Genomic DNA, 13,857 nt, shown 5'->3' on the forward strand with positions numbered 1-13,857 from the left:
TTGATGTAAATGCTTTCGTATTAAGCACAATTAAGGGGGAATTTCTCTAGGCATTGCCCTCTGGGAGGACAGAGAGGTCAATGAGCCAATATAAGATGCTGAATTATGAAACTTTAATTCAATCTGAATGAGTAAAATTGTGCCTCCTACCCACCTACCCTATTCTTCTGATTAGTAAAACTCCCAGCAAACAAAATCCATAGAGGTCTTAAAAGATAATTTGACTTCATTTTTTTCTCTGCAGGGGTCATTTTCATCAAGGGAGAGTAAGCTTTCTCAGACCAAATTCTGAACCTATAAATCTAAATTTAGAGTAAATTACAGATTTCTTGAAAAGAAAAAGGATTATTGGATCTTAATAAGCATCCAAACATTCCCCCCCCATGCTTTTTTTTTTATTGAAAAGTTTTAACATATCCCCCCCAATGCTTTTTAATTGGAGATGCAAAGACAGAAATGAAAATGAGTTCAGAAGTAAATACTGAGGTTTCATACAGCTACTTCTAGTAATATTTTAAATCTTTATGTAAATTATCATACTTATATATATGGTGGGCCACTCTTATCCTGAGGTTTCAGTTCTGAGGAAAAAGGCACTTTGGCTAAAAGATCACAGCTGACTGAGGCCACCAGGAAATACACAGCTGAGGCAAAATTATTTGAACTAGAGCAGTTCTCAAACTGTAAGTTGGAAATTCCGAGAAGGGGTTTTAACAAAGACGAAAAAAACAAGCAAATTGCCCTTGAGAGTGCACTCAAAGCGTCTTGCTTTATCCATGCAAGCCCAAGAGGCAGTTGAAGTATTAAAAGTTTGAAAACTTCAGTGAGATGCATGTTAGAAATAAATGATTAAGGTGGTATATGTTTTGTCCAATGCTAAGTAAGCCCAGTGGAAATTATCACTTTTATCCATGGGAGAGGATTCACATCAATTTAGGGGGTTGTAGTCTCAGGATTCGTGGCCTAGACATTTCCTATCTTATATCATCTTTTTTTTTGTTTGTTTTGCTTATGTATAGGCTTTCCAATAGATTAATTCTAAATTGGCTTGAGTTAATGAAATTCCCTGTGTATTTTACCCGTCTGCCTAAGAAGAATTATTTGTGGGTCTAATCATGCCTGAAACATTCAAAATAGACATTTTCTCAAATATAACTGGCCTAATTTATAAAAACAACAAAAATGAAAAACTAACAGAGCTGCTCCTTTCTTCCAACTGTTTTGAACAGAATGCTGTAAAGATATGTACCTCTGACGAGAGGTTTCATTTATTTTAAAAACTCTCTCAAACCTTTGCTAAAAGATGGAGTAATTAAAATATTCTTAGGCTTGTTCTAAAGAGTGAAGTATGGGAACAAAGTGTAATTTTGTTTTTTAAAAAGAGTAACATGAAGGGGGAGGGGACAAGCTTCAAAAGTTAAATAAATTTCAGCAGAATTAGATTATACTATTAAAAATTTATAGTAATTTCAAAACAATGCTGAAGATTGGCTATAGACTCCACCCAAGGGGGAGACAGAATCTAAATATGCTTGAAGGATGCAAAGAGGACTAGCCTGTCTAAGAAACCTATCAGAGATAGATTTATGAGATGGATTCCTACACTGTGCCAAGCTATAAGCAATGGCTTATAAACCATAACTGGATCCACACAACATGGTAAGGCACAAATGAACAACTGTAACTTAACACAATGAAGAAATCCAGTGAGACTGAGCACATGCAAAAATATAGACCTGATATAAAATATAGAACAGTACACAGCCTTAAAAACATTTCAGATTCGAATTATAAATGAATGAATTCAGATACCCTAAAATGTCAGTCTTTTTTAAAAAGACTCACAAATCAAGCTTAGATTCTTCTCCTTTTACCTCTCTGCTGAAATACCAAATACAAGTAAACTCATGCAATTCTTTTTTAATATAAAAAATATCAAAGTTCTTTGCTCTCCTGCTATCAAATTTTTAAAAACCCAGTAAATGTATGAAATGTACAAAAGAGTTGCCATATAAAATATATAAAATTATCTACAGCTATATATAGAGGGATTTATATATATATATATATTTATAAAAACAATGTACTTTAAGGCAAGGTGTCCCCCACATATTGGGATAGAAATTGGAGAAGAAATGAAAGCCGACTTGATGGGATAAATCTTCCTCTTGAGTTCGGCAATCCTGCTGAAACTGAGCAGAACTCCAGCATAAAATCAGATGGGGACTAATAATACATCTTGTGTTATTATTGATGATTTATTCCTCAAAGATGAGTCTCTTGTTCGGATGGATTTCCCCTGATCTACACCCTTTGCAGCATTGCCCTGGCTCAGACCACATTTCAAAGGCCACTTTTTTTTTGCAGTAGTGAATCCCATTTTTCTGGTCTCCATATGGCACAATTGATGCAGTCAGGCAAGTACTTTGGAGGGGCTACAACTGTAACTTCACTGAGCAACTCACAGGAAATTGTGGAATTGTCACAAGTAGGTGCGGATTCCCAAAGTGACAGTCTTGGCATCTTCCCTCCGTGGCAAATGGCAAATGAATTGCAGACTCAAATGCAGACTTCAGTAGTGCCAACCACAATGTTACAGCAGAGTCATTATCCAAGGTAACAGAGTCTTCACTATTTCCTGATGATTCAAATTGAAGTTTCATTACTGCCTCTGTTCGTGAGAAGAAGTAACCATGCAACTTAGGGTTAAATAGTGCCAAGCCGACTGCAAGTGAAACTACTAGATTATCATAGTTATGTTAATATGCAGAATAAGAGCCATGCTTCAACAGCTAAGCTTCCACAAGCGTGGGCCATTTTTGAGTGCAAAAGACCAAAGTGAACAGAGAATTCTTGATAAGTAATATTAGTGGGGGGGCGGACAGGGTCTTAGATGAAGATAACTGATAAAGGAAATGTTTTGGGAGAAGACAGAAATGAAGTTTGAGAACACAAATCGAGTTTACCTGATTAGATCACCGAGATTGCACTAAATCTTTCAGATTTTGTGACTCAGATGTCACAAAAAGTGTTTCAAGCTAGCAATGTGGAAAGTGTTGAAGGACATGAAAGGGAAATAGAGGAGAAGAAGCAGCAAAGGGAAGAACAGATGGTTGTGATGCTGATTCCTGAATGAATGTCCAATACAAGCCACTGGAAGAATTAAATGGTAAATCTTTGGAAAGAAATAAGTAGCAGAAACTCAAGAGAAGTAGCACAGTGGGAAAAGCATGGTAAACATGCAGACTTAGCACTCACTCAGAATCCGAGTTATTTTCAGCCGTTATTGTTCCCATGTGGACATTCATGGCTAAGCCATTCATCTGTTCTGGAGGATTTTCTCTTCTTGGGTTTTTTATTGTTACTCCAGAGTCTGAAGTGGCGCGAACACCATTGTTAGTCCCAACAGAAGTTGTTCTAGGTGAAATTGCAGTTTGATGATAGTCTGACAATTTTTCTCTTAGTCGATTCTTCATATTTTTGTCCACTAATGGAGGAGGGTAGGTGATTTTATTTTTCAATATGCCTAACACAGGGAAGAAGAAGACAAAAAAACACAAAATGTTCATTTAGTAAAAGGCAATGCTTTGTGCATATTTATGCTTGACGTGAAGAATGTTTCCGTTTCAACTTCTATAATACTCTTCACTTGAATTATCTGATGCCCATCTGGATATGACCTGCCCCACCAAGCAAATGTAGGGTCAATAGGAAAATGTTACCATTTAATTGTAGTTTATGGTGCAAACTATTTTAGCAAGGAAGTAGGATTAAAGCACTGAAGGAAGTTCCCTGTAAAGGTATTGGAATTTCTGCCACTTCACAAATGAAGCTAAGAGAAATAGAGGCAGGTCAGAATGTCTTTCCCGGTCACAAACCAACATAACAGTTCTTGACAGCCAGTCAGCATGTGTGTAATTTCAAATTACAAATAAAGTATTTTAGAAGTATACTTTCCAATATATGAAGTGGCTTTAAACTATAGCATTGAACAATTGAATTCTGAGAGCCCTTATTTTTCACTGCAATGTGATGAACATTGAACACTCTGAGAGCCCTTGTTTTTCATTGTAATGTAACTTCCATTAAGAGCATAACAAGAACTATATGTTGTGATTCAGTGTCAGCCTGTGCTCTCAGCAGCTGAGTCCGATGAATCTGAGGAGGAGCAGGAGGAGGGGTTTGGAGAGCCTTTGGTGTCAGAGGGAGGCTCTGATGCACTGCAGGACTCTCAGCCTAGCCCCTCCAGTCATGTTCCTCATGAGGCTCAGCTGTGTGAGTACGAGGTGTCTGACTCAGAAGAGTCACAGCTGAATCTGTTCAGAGACGCTAGAAGCAGAAGGCAATCCAGCAGAGCAGAGCAGAGAAAATCAATGAGGCAACTCAGTGAGAGGAGGAGAAGGCAGTGAGAAGCCACGCCTTGGGACTGATAATAAAAGGGGAAGGTGTGGGCAGGGCTGGTTGGTGAAGGCAACCGTTTGGAGACATTCTAAGAGAATCCTGGTCTGTTCTTGATACTTCTATTTAACTCTTGTTTGTTGACTCTTGTTTGATATTTTGATTTATTTATTGAAGGAAATATTCTGTTGCTTTTTTGTTTGAACTGTAAATAAATTTGGGTTGGGTTTTTCCAGCCTATTGACTGTAAAAAGGAAAAGGGGTTTTGTCCCTGACACACAAACAGGGCCGGTCGTAGGCTGGAACAGAACACTATATTAGATGAGGCTGAAAGTTGATGTTTCAGCAACTTGTTTCTCACAGTGGCCACAGAGCTCTCTAGACAGCCCACAAGTGAAGCAAAAGGTCTTCTTTTAGGATTGTTCTCTAGCAATTAATGTACCTGATAGGTCTGAGCCTGAAGGCATCACATAATTAATAATGATTGATGCTATACTCCATGTATGTATGTATATTCTCTCCTATGAAAGCCACATAATTAGCATTCACCCCATTTTGCGGTAGTGGATGTCATAATTTAAACCTTCTCTGGTACCTTTCCTCTGTTCTGGTGGCTGATGGTTTTGATGAGGGAGTGGTTTATTCTCCTTTTGCTGTCCCTCGTCCTCTTTTTCCAGAGGTATTTCACTGCTGTGATTCACTTGATTTTCCTGATGTAGTTCTACATTAACCTTTGTTTCCACCTTCAGTTTTTGTTTTGCATTTGGCTCCTCCTCATCACTTGCATCGATGCCCTCAGATGGCCAGTAGGGCTTCACATGGTTGGGCACTGTGTCAACTGCAGGATGCAAAATATTTAAAACACAGTACAGATTTTTTAACTAAACTTTCAACGAGCAACTCTTCAAATTTTGACAATTATCTTCAGCTTAAAGTGAAAAAAACAACCCATCAGCAAGGAAAGACTTTTCTATGGCCCACTGTTCACAGATAGATTCTTTCAGTGATCAGTCTATCAAACACATTGCACTGATAAAAGTAATTGCTTACTTAATTAGATAAGCATGCCAATCAAGCTGCTGAGCACCTCTCATATTACAGGACAGAATTTGCCACAGCTGAAGAAATACCGTATAATCCCTTGAAACTGAAAGTCAAATTTGTAAATAAGACAGATCAGAATGACCAGGAAATGCAATTAAATGTGGAGTTAACAGCTTGTGGCAGGTGTCAGCACAAAACAGACAAGACACCCCTAACGACTTCAAGATCTCCTTCCCTCCATCAGCTTAATCTAGATCTGGATGGAATAACTCTTATATTGCCCTCAAAATTCAGTGATGGAATTTCTATAGTTTTTTTTAAAAAAATATTTTAAATACTACACTGTCTTTACATGGAGGTTGAGGTTAATATTTGAATTGTACAGACGGGGTTTTCAAGTAAGCAACATATTGTCCTCAAAGAATCACACACTGTCTGGATTTCTTGGCCTTAAGTCTCCTTTTTTTCAAAGGGGAAGCTCAAGTGCTTATACCAGTGATGGAGAACCTTTTAGAGACCGAGTGCCCAAACTGCAACCCAAAACCCACTTATGTATCATCAGGTGCCAGGTGGCCGTGGCCCATTGGATGGGTGTGATCAATTGGGAGGGTGTGACCAATTTGGTGGGTGTGACCAATTAGGTGGGTGTGGCTCATTGGGTGGGCATGGCTGCAGTGGCAAGGGCAGACTGGGTGGGACTAAAAAGTTCAATCAATCAATTCCAACTTTGCAAGATTTTATTTTTCCCATGAGAAGTTGAAATTGACTGATTGATTGAACCTTTTTTTTTTTGCACATGGTGGCGGAGGCCTAAAGCGAACAGGTTTTATAAAGCCCAGCTGAAGACCTAGGACTGGGGCGACGGCATGCGTGCCCACAGAGAGGGCTCTGTGTGCCACCTGTGGCAAGCGTGCCATAGGTTCTCCACCACAGGTTTATACTCTTCACCTTTAGGAGTGCTGTGGACTGGGATCCGCTCATTGTTTTTCAAAGTGCCAGTGTTCCATTTCTTCTCCACGTCTATCACATCTTCCTCACTATCTGACGAGTGGGAGGAAGCGTACGAACTGCTGTGTTCATCAAGGGACAGTTCACTGTCAGAATCAGAATCACGCTCTGTGGACAAAAATAACCGCTCAGCCAGTGAAATGAGCTGTGACAAACGTAATTGAATTTTGCCATAGATTTTCTGCAACTACATTTTACTATAGGCAACAATACAGCCAAGTGGGGTTGATAAAGAGATAAGATACTAGAAAGCTGCAGTGTGAGTAAAATCTAACATCGGTAGCTAATTTCTCTTTATGCATAATTGCCTGGGGTTTTTTTCCAAGAAAAAGATAGTTCTTTAGCCATAACGTTGGTTTTTTTTAGTGTGGCAGTAATAAGCATTTGTGGCAGGGTGGATGTGGTCAGCTGAACATGTAAGCCTTCAGTCCCCAAATCATCATTAAGACATAGGAGAGGCATCTCTTGTGAGGTTCCACTGGTGAGGGGAAGACTTAGATCTGGATTGTCTTAGTCCATCATCTTAACAACTATACCAAATAAAAAGCCAAATCCAAACACTTTGCATTTTCTCTTTCCTTCTAATGGGTCCTAACGATAATGACAGAAGATGTAAATTGTTGTAATATATAATAAGATGGCTGGAAGGATGCCTTCCAGTATGTGCTCTGCAAATAATAGCTAAAGGACCAAATGCTTGCTAAATCAGGATCATTAACTTAAAATATATGGTCCAAACTCTAGGATTTTCAATGAGCATTTTAATTATTTTCTTCTCCTTTGAAACCAATGATCTACTTCTGTTTTCCTAATTGGTATGGCCTTACCTTTCCTGCTGTTAAAACCTCTGATTTGCTAAGATAGTCAAAACAAATGTAAGCTATTTTTATTCCATGGGTCTACTCTAGCTGATGGTACTTGGTAATTAAACCATCATCCTGTACTTTTTAGTTTGAATCAGGTTAATAAAACTGAACAGGAAATATGGCCCTGAGAAATAGAAAAATAAAAAGTATTATTTAAATCCCGTGGATTTTGTATTTCTCTTACCATTGGATTTTGATGGCTTCCTTTGGAAGATGGAGGAATCTCCTTCAGGATTACTAGCTCTTGTTTGACTTGATATGCTGTGTTTCTGGGCAGCTTCATCTCTACTAAATCAAATAAGTATATAAATAAATCTTTCTAAATCCATGCTTAAAAAAACTAAGCAAAACTAGAAATGACAGCATATTTTGTCATATAGTAGTAAGGTGGAAAATGGAATAAGAGAAGTATTGTTCATCACTGTTCTTTGTCTGATCAAACTGCGTGGCACTTGCAAGAGGACAAAGAAAAGATACTCCACAAGAACAAATCTTTCTTTGCAGTTTGCAGAGAAAGGAGGCAAGGACGATTTGTGCAAAAGGGAGAGCACATTATTTGGTTTGCCAAATGGGCAAGGAGTCATTTTATTCATAAAAGAAAAAAGAAAAAAAAGGAAAGGAAATCAGGAAAACCATGCACCATCACCTGATTACTGAGGATACAAGCAAGTTAGTTATTGCGATTGTTGGCTGACCTGACGGTGCTTTCTAGGGAGACGGTGGATTCCCCAATTGTGGTTCGATACATGTTTGGTTCTTCAATATACGTATCGTTGCAATTCAGAGACCGCTGAGAGAGAGAGAGAGAGAGAGAGAGAGAGAGAGAGAGAGAGAGAGAGAGAGAAACAGGGAGAAAGAAAATGTAGGAAATTAGCTGGAAAGCAAGGTTACTAAAAATAGATTAAATAGATAATATTTAAAAATAAAGAGTTATGTTTACAGGTAGGTTGTGATTAGCGCAACTTTGAATAGTGTGATGTTCGATTTAGGGCAAATTATAAATTAATAGTAGGTTGCATTTAAGGCAAGCAAAAATTTCAGTTAGTCAAGGAAAGCATAAAAACTAAGAAGCTCATTTTAAAGAGTTACAGCAAAATACAGGAGAGAGCAGGTATGCCTTGGATACACTGTTTTACTAGTGTAGTACAGGGAGTCCTTGGCTTACGACAGTTCCTTCAGTGAGCATCCAAAATTACAACGGCACTGAAAAAAGTGACTTATGATCATTTTTCACACTTACGACCATTGCAGCATCGCCAGGGTCACATGATCACAATTCAGACACTTGGCAACTGACTCATATTTTATGACGGCGGCAGTGTCCTGGGGTCATGTGATCACCTTTTGCAACCTTCTGACAAGCAAAAGCAATGGGGGAAGCCAGATTCGCTTAGCTACTGTATTACTAACTTAACAAGTGCAGTGATTCACTTGAACAACTGGGGCAATAAAGGTTGTAAAATGGAGCAAAATTCATTTAACAAGCGTTTCGCTTAACAACAGAAATTTTGAGCTCAATTGTGGTTGTAAGTCGAGGACTACCTGTATTTTACTAAAAAGCGTATACAATTTTTAATTTAAAATTTTTAATTGCCTACTTCCATCATACTAGAACCAATTATCCTATTTTTCTACAAAAACATAACTTCGAATAGTGAAAATTCCAATAATGTGACCATTTCCTGGGCTTCATTAACCATACAAATCAAGTCCTACCTGTATAATCATACATATATCAAAAAGTTTTACTGGGCTATAAGCTAAGCATGGCTTTCTCCAAAGTCTTTTAGCGTAAGAAACAAATCCCATGTGAAGCCATTCTTACTATCATTCTTCCTATTTGCTTCTTTGTTTTCTTGGCAATTTGAAATGGTACACCCCATAAAGACTCACATTATGTGATTAACCACAGTCATGGCCTTAGTTATTAAGTGAGTCTTACACTCTTTAAAGATAATCAGATTTTTTTCATGGTTAGTTAAAAGAAGAATGAGCCTTACTAATCTTTTGCTTACCTCACACAATTTTGCTTTCAGGCAGCAAAGAGCTACCAGTACTTTAGTAAAATACTTCTAATAATAAAAGGAAACATTTTGCTCTCTAAAAAAAGGATTAGGAATAATCAAACTTTTCATTTCTATTTATAATGGTAAGACATTTGGTCCAATTAATTTCTCCTGTCTGTACTGTAAGTTGGGCTACCCGATCTGAAGCTTTATATAATTTGCATATATATTATGTGAATTAATGCTTGATTCTAACAATCTCAGACTATATTGGAATACGTATATGTGGATCTGACTGGAGTAAATACAGAAATATGATTTGCATTTCTTTTCTGTTCTACCTTTTATTTTATTTTGTTTTACAAATATTGTTCTGTGGTTTGTACTTTATAGCTAATCAATAGATTATTACTAACAACACAGAGAATGAAAGTACATAAAACCACCTCTTAAGTCCCAAATTCCAGTGTCTCTAAATAATTCAATGTGAAGTTACTCTTTCCACTTATTCGAATTAAGGCCTCACTCTGTCCTATCAATGCTTGGCAGGCCCATTCTAAGGCCATTGTTCTTAGTTACAATTTCAATTAAAAATATGCAATAAACCAGACCATTTGAACTGCCAATCAACAAGAGAACCCATCAGCTGCTCAGAATTTAAATATAGCTCCAAACAAACAACCAATCATACGACCAACTGACCACCCTGGCTCCTTATTATAAACTAAGGAGAACAGGATAAGAAAATCCTGCTGATGATTTTACCTAGTTTGGTAATGAAACATTCAGAAACTATATTGAAAGAAGCTTGGAGAGCAAACCACTGCCAAAATTAAAACCAGAGCTACAAATATTTTCTCTCATTTCAATTAAAAATATCTCTCAAACGGAACAATGTTCAAAGATGAACGATTTTAGAGCGAAAAAAGAAATATACAAAAGAGAATTCCAAGCCAATCAATTTTAAGGGAAATGTCTACTATGCAAAGTAATTTCTTTGCATAGTAATCTTTGCAAAGTAATTTCTCACAGTTAACAGGGTGGCTCTAGTTGTTGTGGAGTCATCTGGAAACGACTTCTTTCCAGTGAATGTATTCTTCAAATGCTTCCTCACTTCCTTGTTGAATATACAGTGGAAGAAAAAGATGACCAGGCCCTAGATTGTAATGAGAGAGGAGAAGAATAAAAGAATATGTCGTTCTTTTATAATGATAAACAAAATGCTTAGATGATAATTTTGTAAAGATGTTTCATGAAGACATTATGATAGTATATAACATATGCTAAGAAACCAACACGCAAAGTATGATCTTGTTATGGGAAATGTAGCTGCATAAAAGGAGAAACCTAGGCAAAACTTTAAAAAGGGGGAAAAAAGGAAAACATGAAAAAGACTTAAAAGATGTGAACGCAATAGCATCTTTCTCATAGTGACTAGCTTTTAGAGCCATGTGTTTTCTGACTCTGGAGTTAGTGTAGTAAAAGCAAGTTAATGGGTGACCTCTATAGTGGAAAGCTGGAAAAAAAAACTTAAATAAAGGTTAACGGCAAACCAGTTCTGTACTTTTGCTAAGGAAACAACACCGACTTGTTTTGTTCATTAAAAATTGGAGAAACATTAGGGCAAAATCAGGTATCAAAACTATTCCTTCATTATTCTGAAACAGCTGTGCATTTCAAAGAAGGCAACTCATTTATGGAGGCTGCCTCGACAAAATTTCCTGCTTTCCACTGAATAAAGTAGGAAAGTCATTTTGGTTTGCCGTTTTCATGGGGAGCTCATCTTAAAAAAAAACAAAGCCTGCTCCAACAAATAAATTATCAAGTCCCTTGAAAGAGATCAAAGAGCTTGCTGTTAAGACCAAACGATATAACCTACCTGTAGGCAGCTAAAGATAGCAAACAAGTAGTGAAAGGTCATTATGTCACTATTTACTGCCATCAGACCCAGTAACCAAGTTGCACTGACCAACAGGAGGAGGAGGAAGGCAGTCCTCAGTACAGAGCTAGATAAAAAGCACAATTAAGGTAATTGTTTTAAGGCATGAAACATAGCTGCCTCCTATATAGACTTCTGTTTCCAATCCATCCTGGGAAAGAAACAAAGCATTCTGGAAGGTCCTTGACTAAAATGTAGAAACCAAAAAGTTTTTACTCTGCTCTGGGACCTTGTCAAAATTGGCGTAGGTTTTTTTTTTTTTTTGCAGCACATAAACCTTGTCCAGTCTTGTCTAAACAGGTATCAGTAACCAAACCGTAAATGATAATCTCTTAAGTAGAATAGGGTGGTATAGAAAACTAACTAACTAACTAAATAAATAAATATAAGTACCAGCTCCTCCTAACGGTGCTGATTATACCACATGGTAATAGAGTCTTTCCTTATCAGGCTGCATGAATCTACTAGCCCACATCCATTCACATGCTGCCTTTCTCCAGATGGACAGCAACAGTGCTTTTTTTGTAAAAGAAAAAGGTGCCGGAACTCACACATGTCATACAATTTGCCTTGCCTACCCTACAAGGTCCCATCCAAAAAAGGTGCCGGAACTCCGTTCTGAGCGTTCTATGAGAAAAAAAGCCCTGGACAGCAATATGTACTATATAAGGCACTAGGTAAAGGTAAAGGTTCCCCCGCACATGCGTGCTAGTCGATTCCAACTCTAGGGGCCGGTGCTCATCTCCGTTTCAAAGCTGAAGAGCCAGCGCTTGTCCGAGGACATCTCCGTGGTCATGTGGCCGGCATGACTAGATGCCAAAGGCACACGGAACGCTGTTACCTTCCCACCGTAGTGGTCCCTATTTTTCTACTTGCATTTTTACGTGCTTTTGAACTGCTAGGTTGGCAGAAGCTGGGACGAGTAACAGGCGCTCACTCTGCTACGCGGCACTTGGGATTCGACCCGCCAAACTGCCGACCATTTGATCGACAAGCTCAGCGTCCTAACCCACTGAGCCACCGTGTCCCTTGTATATAAGGCACTAGGCTTGAGAAAAGCATTAAAAAGAACACTTCACAGCATCCCTTCTTGAAATGATGAGGCAGACCTATTAAGATTTGGATTTTCTGTTTTGAAATTGACTGTGTAAACGTGTGCAGGCAAAGATACTTCCAACATGTCTGCACAAATGTGAAGAGACAACCTGCAAAACCCTGTGAAATAATCACGGATCTTTTGGGGGACACATTTTGCTCTCAATATTTTTAGGGATTCATTGCAAAACAATGCCTTAAAGGAAGGGTCCCAACCTCTGGGCCTTGGCCTACTAGTCAGCTGCGAGGTGTCTGCAACCAGGCCGTGAAAACAGTGGGCGAGTGCATGCCCATCCCCACTTGCGTGAGCAGTGGGCAAGCGTGTGCACCAGTGGTGGGATTCCACCAGTTCGCACCACTTTGGCAGAACTGGTAGCTAATTTTTTGTTGCCCGGACCCAGAATGGACTTCCAGAAGCGGCATCCAAACAGAGAACTGATTGTTCACATATTTGAATCCCACCACTGGCATGCATGCATGCATGCTCTATTTGCGCGGGCAGTGGGTGTGCCTGAGTGAGCTACGGCTGCACATGCACGCTTCTCAGCCACTCGTGCACAACCATCCCCTCTCTTCCCCCCCCCCCGCTGGTTTGCAAAACCGGAAAGGTTGGTAACTGTGCCTTAATGCTTTTTACAGACATATTGGGCACATCAGCGCTGCCTTTCTGAATGAATTCAGAGATTTGCTTCCTTTGACTTCTTACTGCATCGTAAGATAACAGCAATATGTTAGCTAAAAGTAAAGAATGACGGAATAACCTTAGTTGCATGGCACCACTAATTATTTCTCCAGCTCTTGATATATATTGAGAAAGGGGCTGTAACAGTATGATAAAACTTTAGCCTTGGGCTTAGAAAGTCCCAGATTTAATCTCTGGAAAGTCCAGACAGAACTAGGAAAAGTCCTGCTGGAAAGCTGGGGTTGGTCTATACTCAGTACAGTGGAAAATAAAATGGAACTCAGCAGAAGGCAACTTCTATGTATAGTGTCTGAGGACGGATCCTAAGTTGGCTAAAATTGGTAAAACCTTCAGAATAAATGAGAAAGAAATATATTGATGCCATCAGAAAGAAGATCTAGACCAGGGGTAGGCAACCTCGGCTCTTTTATGACTCATGGACTTCAACTCCCAGAATAGCTGACTCAGGAATTCTGGGAGTTGAAGTCCATGAGTCATAAAAGAGCTGAGGTTGCCTACCCCTGATCTAGACTATCAATCAAAGAGCTACTTGTGTACATTGGTATCTTTATCCAGGGCTTTTTTTCTCATAGAACGCTTAGAACGGAGTTCCGGCACCTTTTTTGGATGGAACCTTGTAGCTAGGCAAGGTGGGTTGTATGACATGTGTGAGTTCCGGCACCCTTTTCTTTTACAAAAAAAGCACTGTCTTTATCCAACAGAATCTGGCTGTTCCTTCAGTCCCAAAATCCTATTAAGAGTCTACAAAATAATCCACTGCAGTGAGGTATTGGAGTGTAGTTTGTTGTGAATACTTTC

General features: G+C 38.8%; 1 protein-coding gene across 2 annotated transcripts in view; it reads right to left on the reverse strand.

Moving 5' to 3' along the window:
* Positions 1-422: 422 nt before the first annotated feature.
* The window catches only part of CELSR1 (cadherin EGF LAG seven-pass G-type receptor 1), a 167,798-nt gene continuing 154,363 nt past the window's right edge, over positions 423-13,857 (reverse strand). The window contains exons 28-35 of one of the 2 annotated variants that reach the window (XM_081330722.1): positions 11,202-11,328; positions 10,353-10,478; positions 8,012-8,106; positions 7,501-7,604; positions 6,391-6,558; positions 4,994-5,236; positions 3,259-3,526; positions 423-2,671 (exon numbers count right to left, since the gene is read on the reverse strand). In XM_081330722.1, coding sequence (XP_081186848.1) covers positions 2,647-2,671; positions 3,259-3,526; positions 4,994-5,236; positions 6,391-6,558; positions 7,501-7,604; positions 8,012-8,106; positions 10,353-10,478; positions 11,202-11,328 — 1,156 coding nt within the window. In that variant the 3' untranslated portion in view covers positions 423-2,646. The remainder of the gene's footprint in view (positions 2,672-3,258; positions 3,527-4,993; positions 5,237-6,390; positions 6,559-7,500; positions 7,605-8,011; positions 8,107-10,352; positions 10,479-11,201; positions 11,329-13,857) is intronic. The other variant, XM_081330723.1, reaches the window with a different exon arrangement.

This window comes from Vipera berus (genome assembly GCF_964194415.1).
Source record: "Vipera berus genome assembly, chromosome: 6".
Classification (NCBI taxonomy): Eukaryota; Metazoa; Chordata; class Lepidosauria; order Squamata; family Viperidae; genus Vipera; species Vipera berus.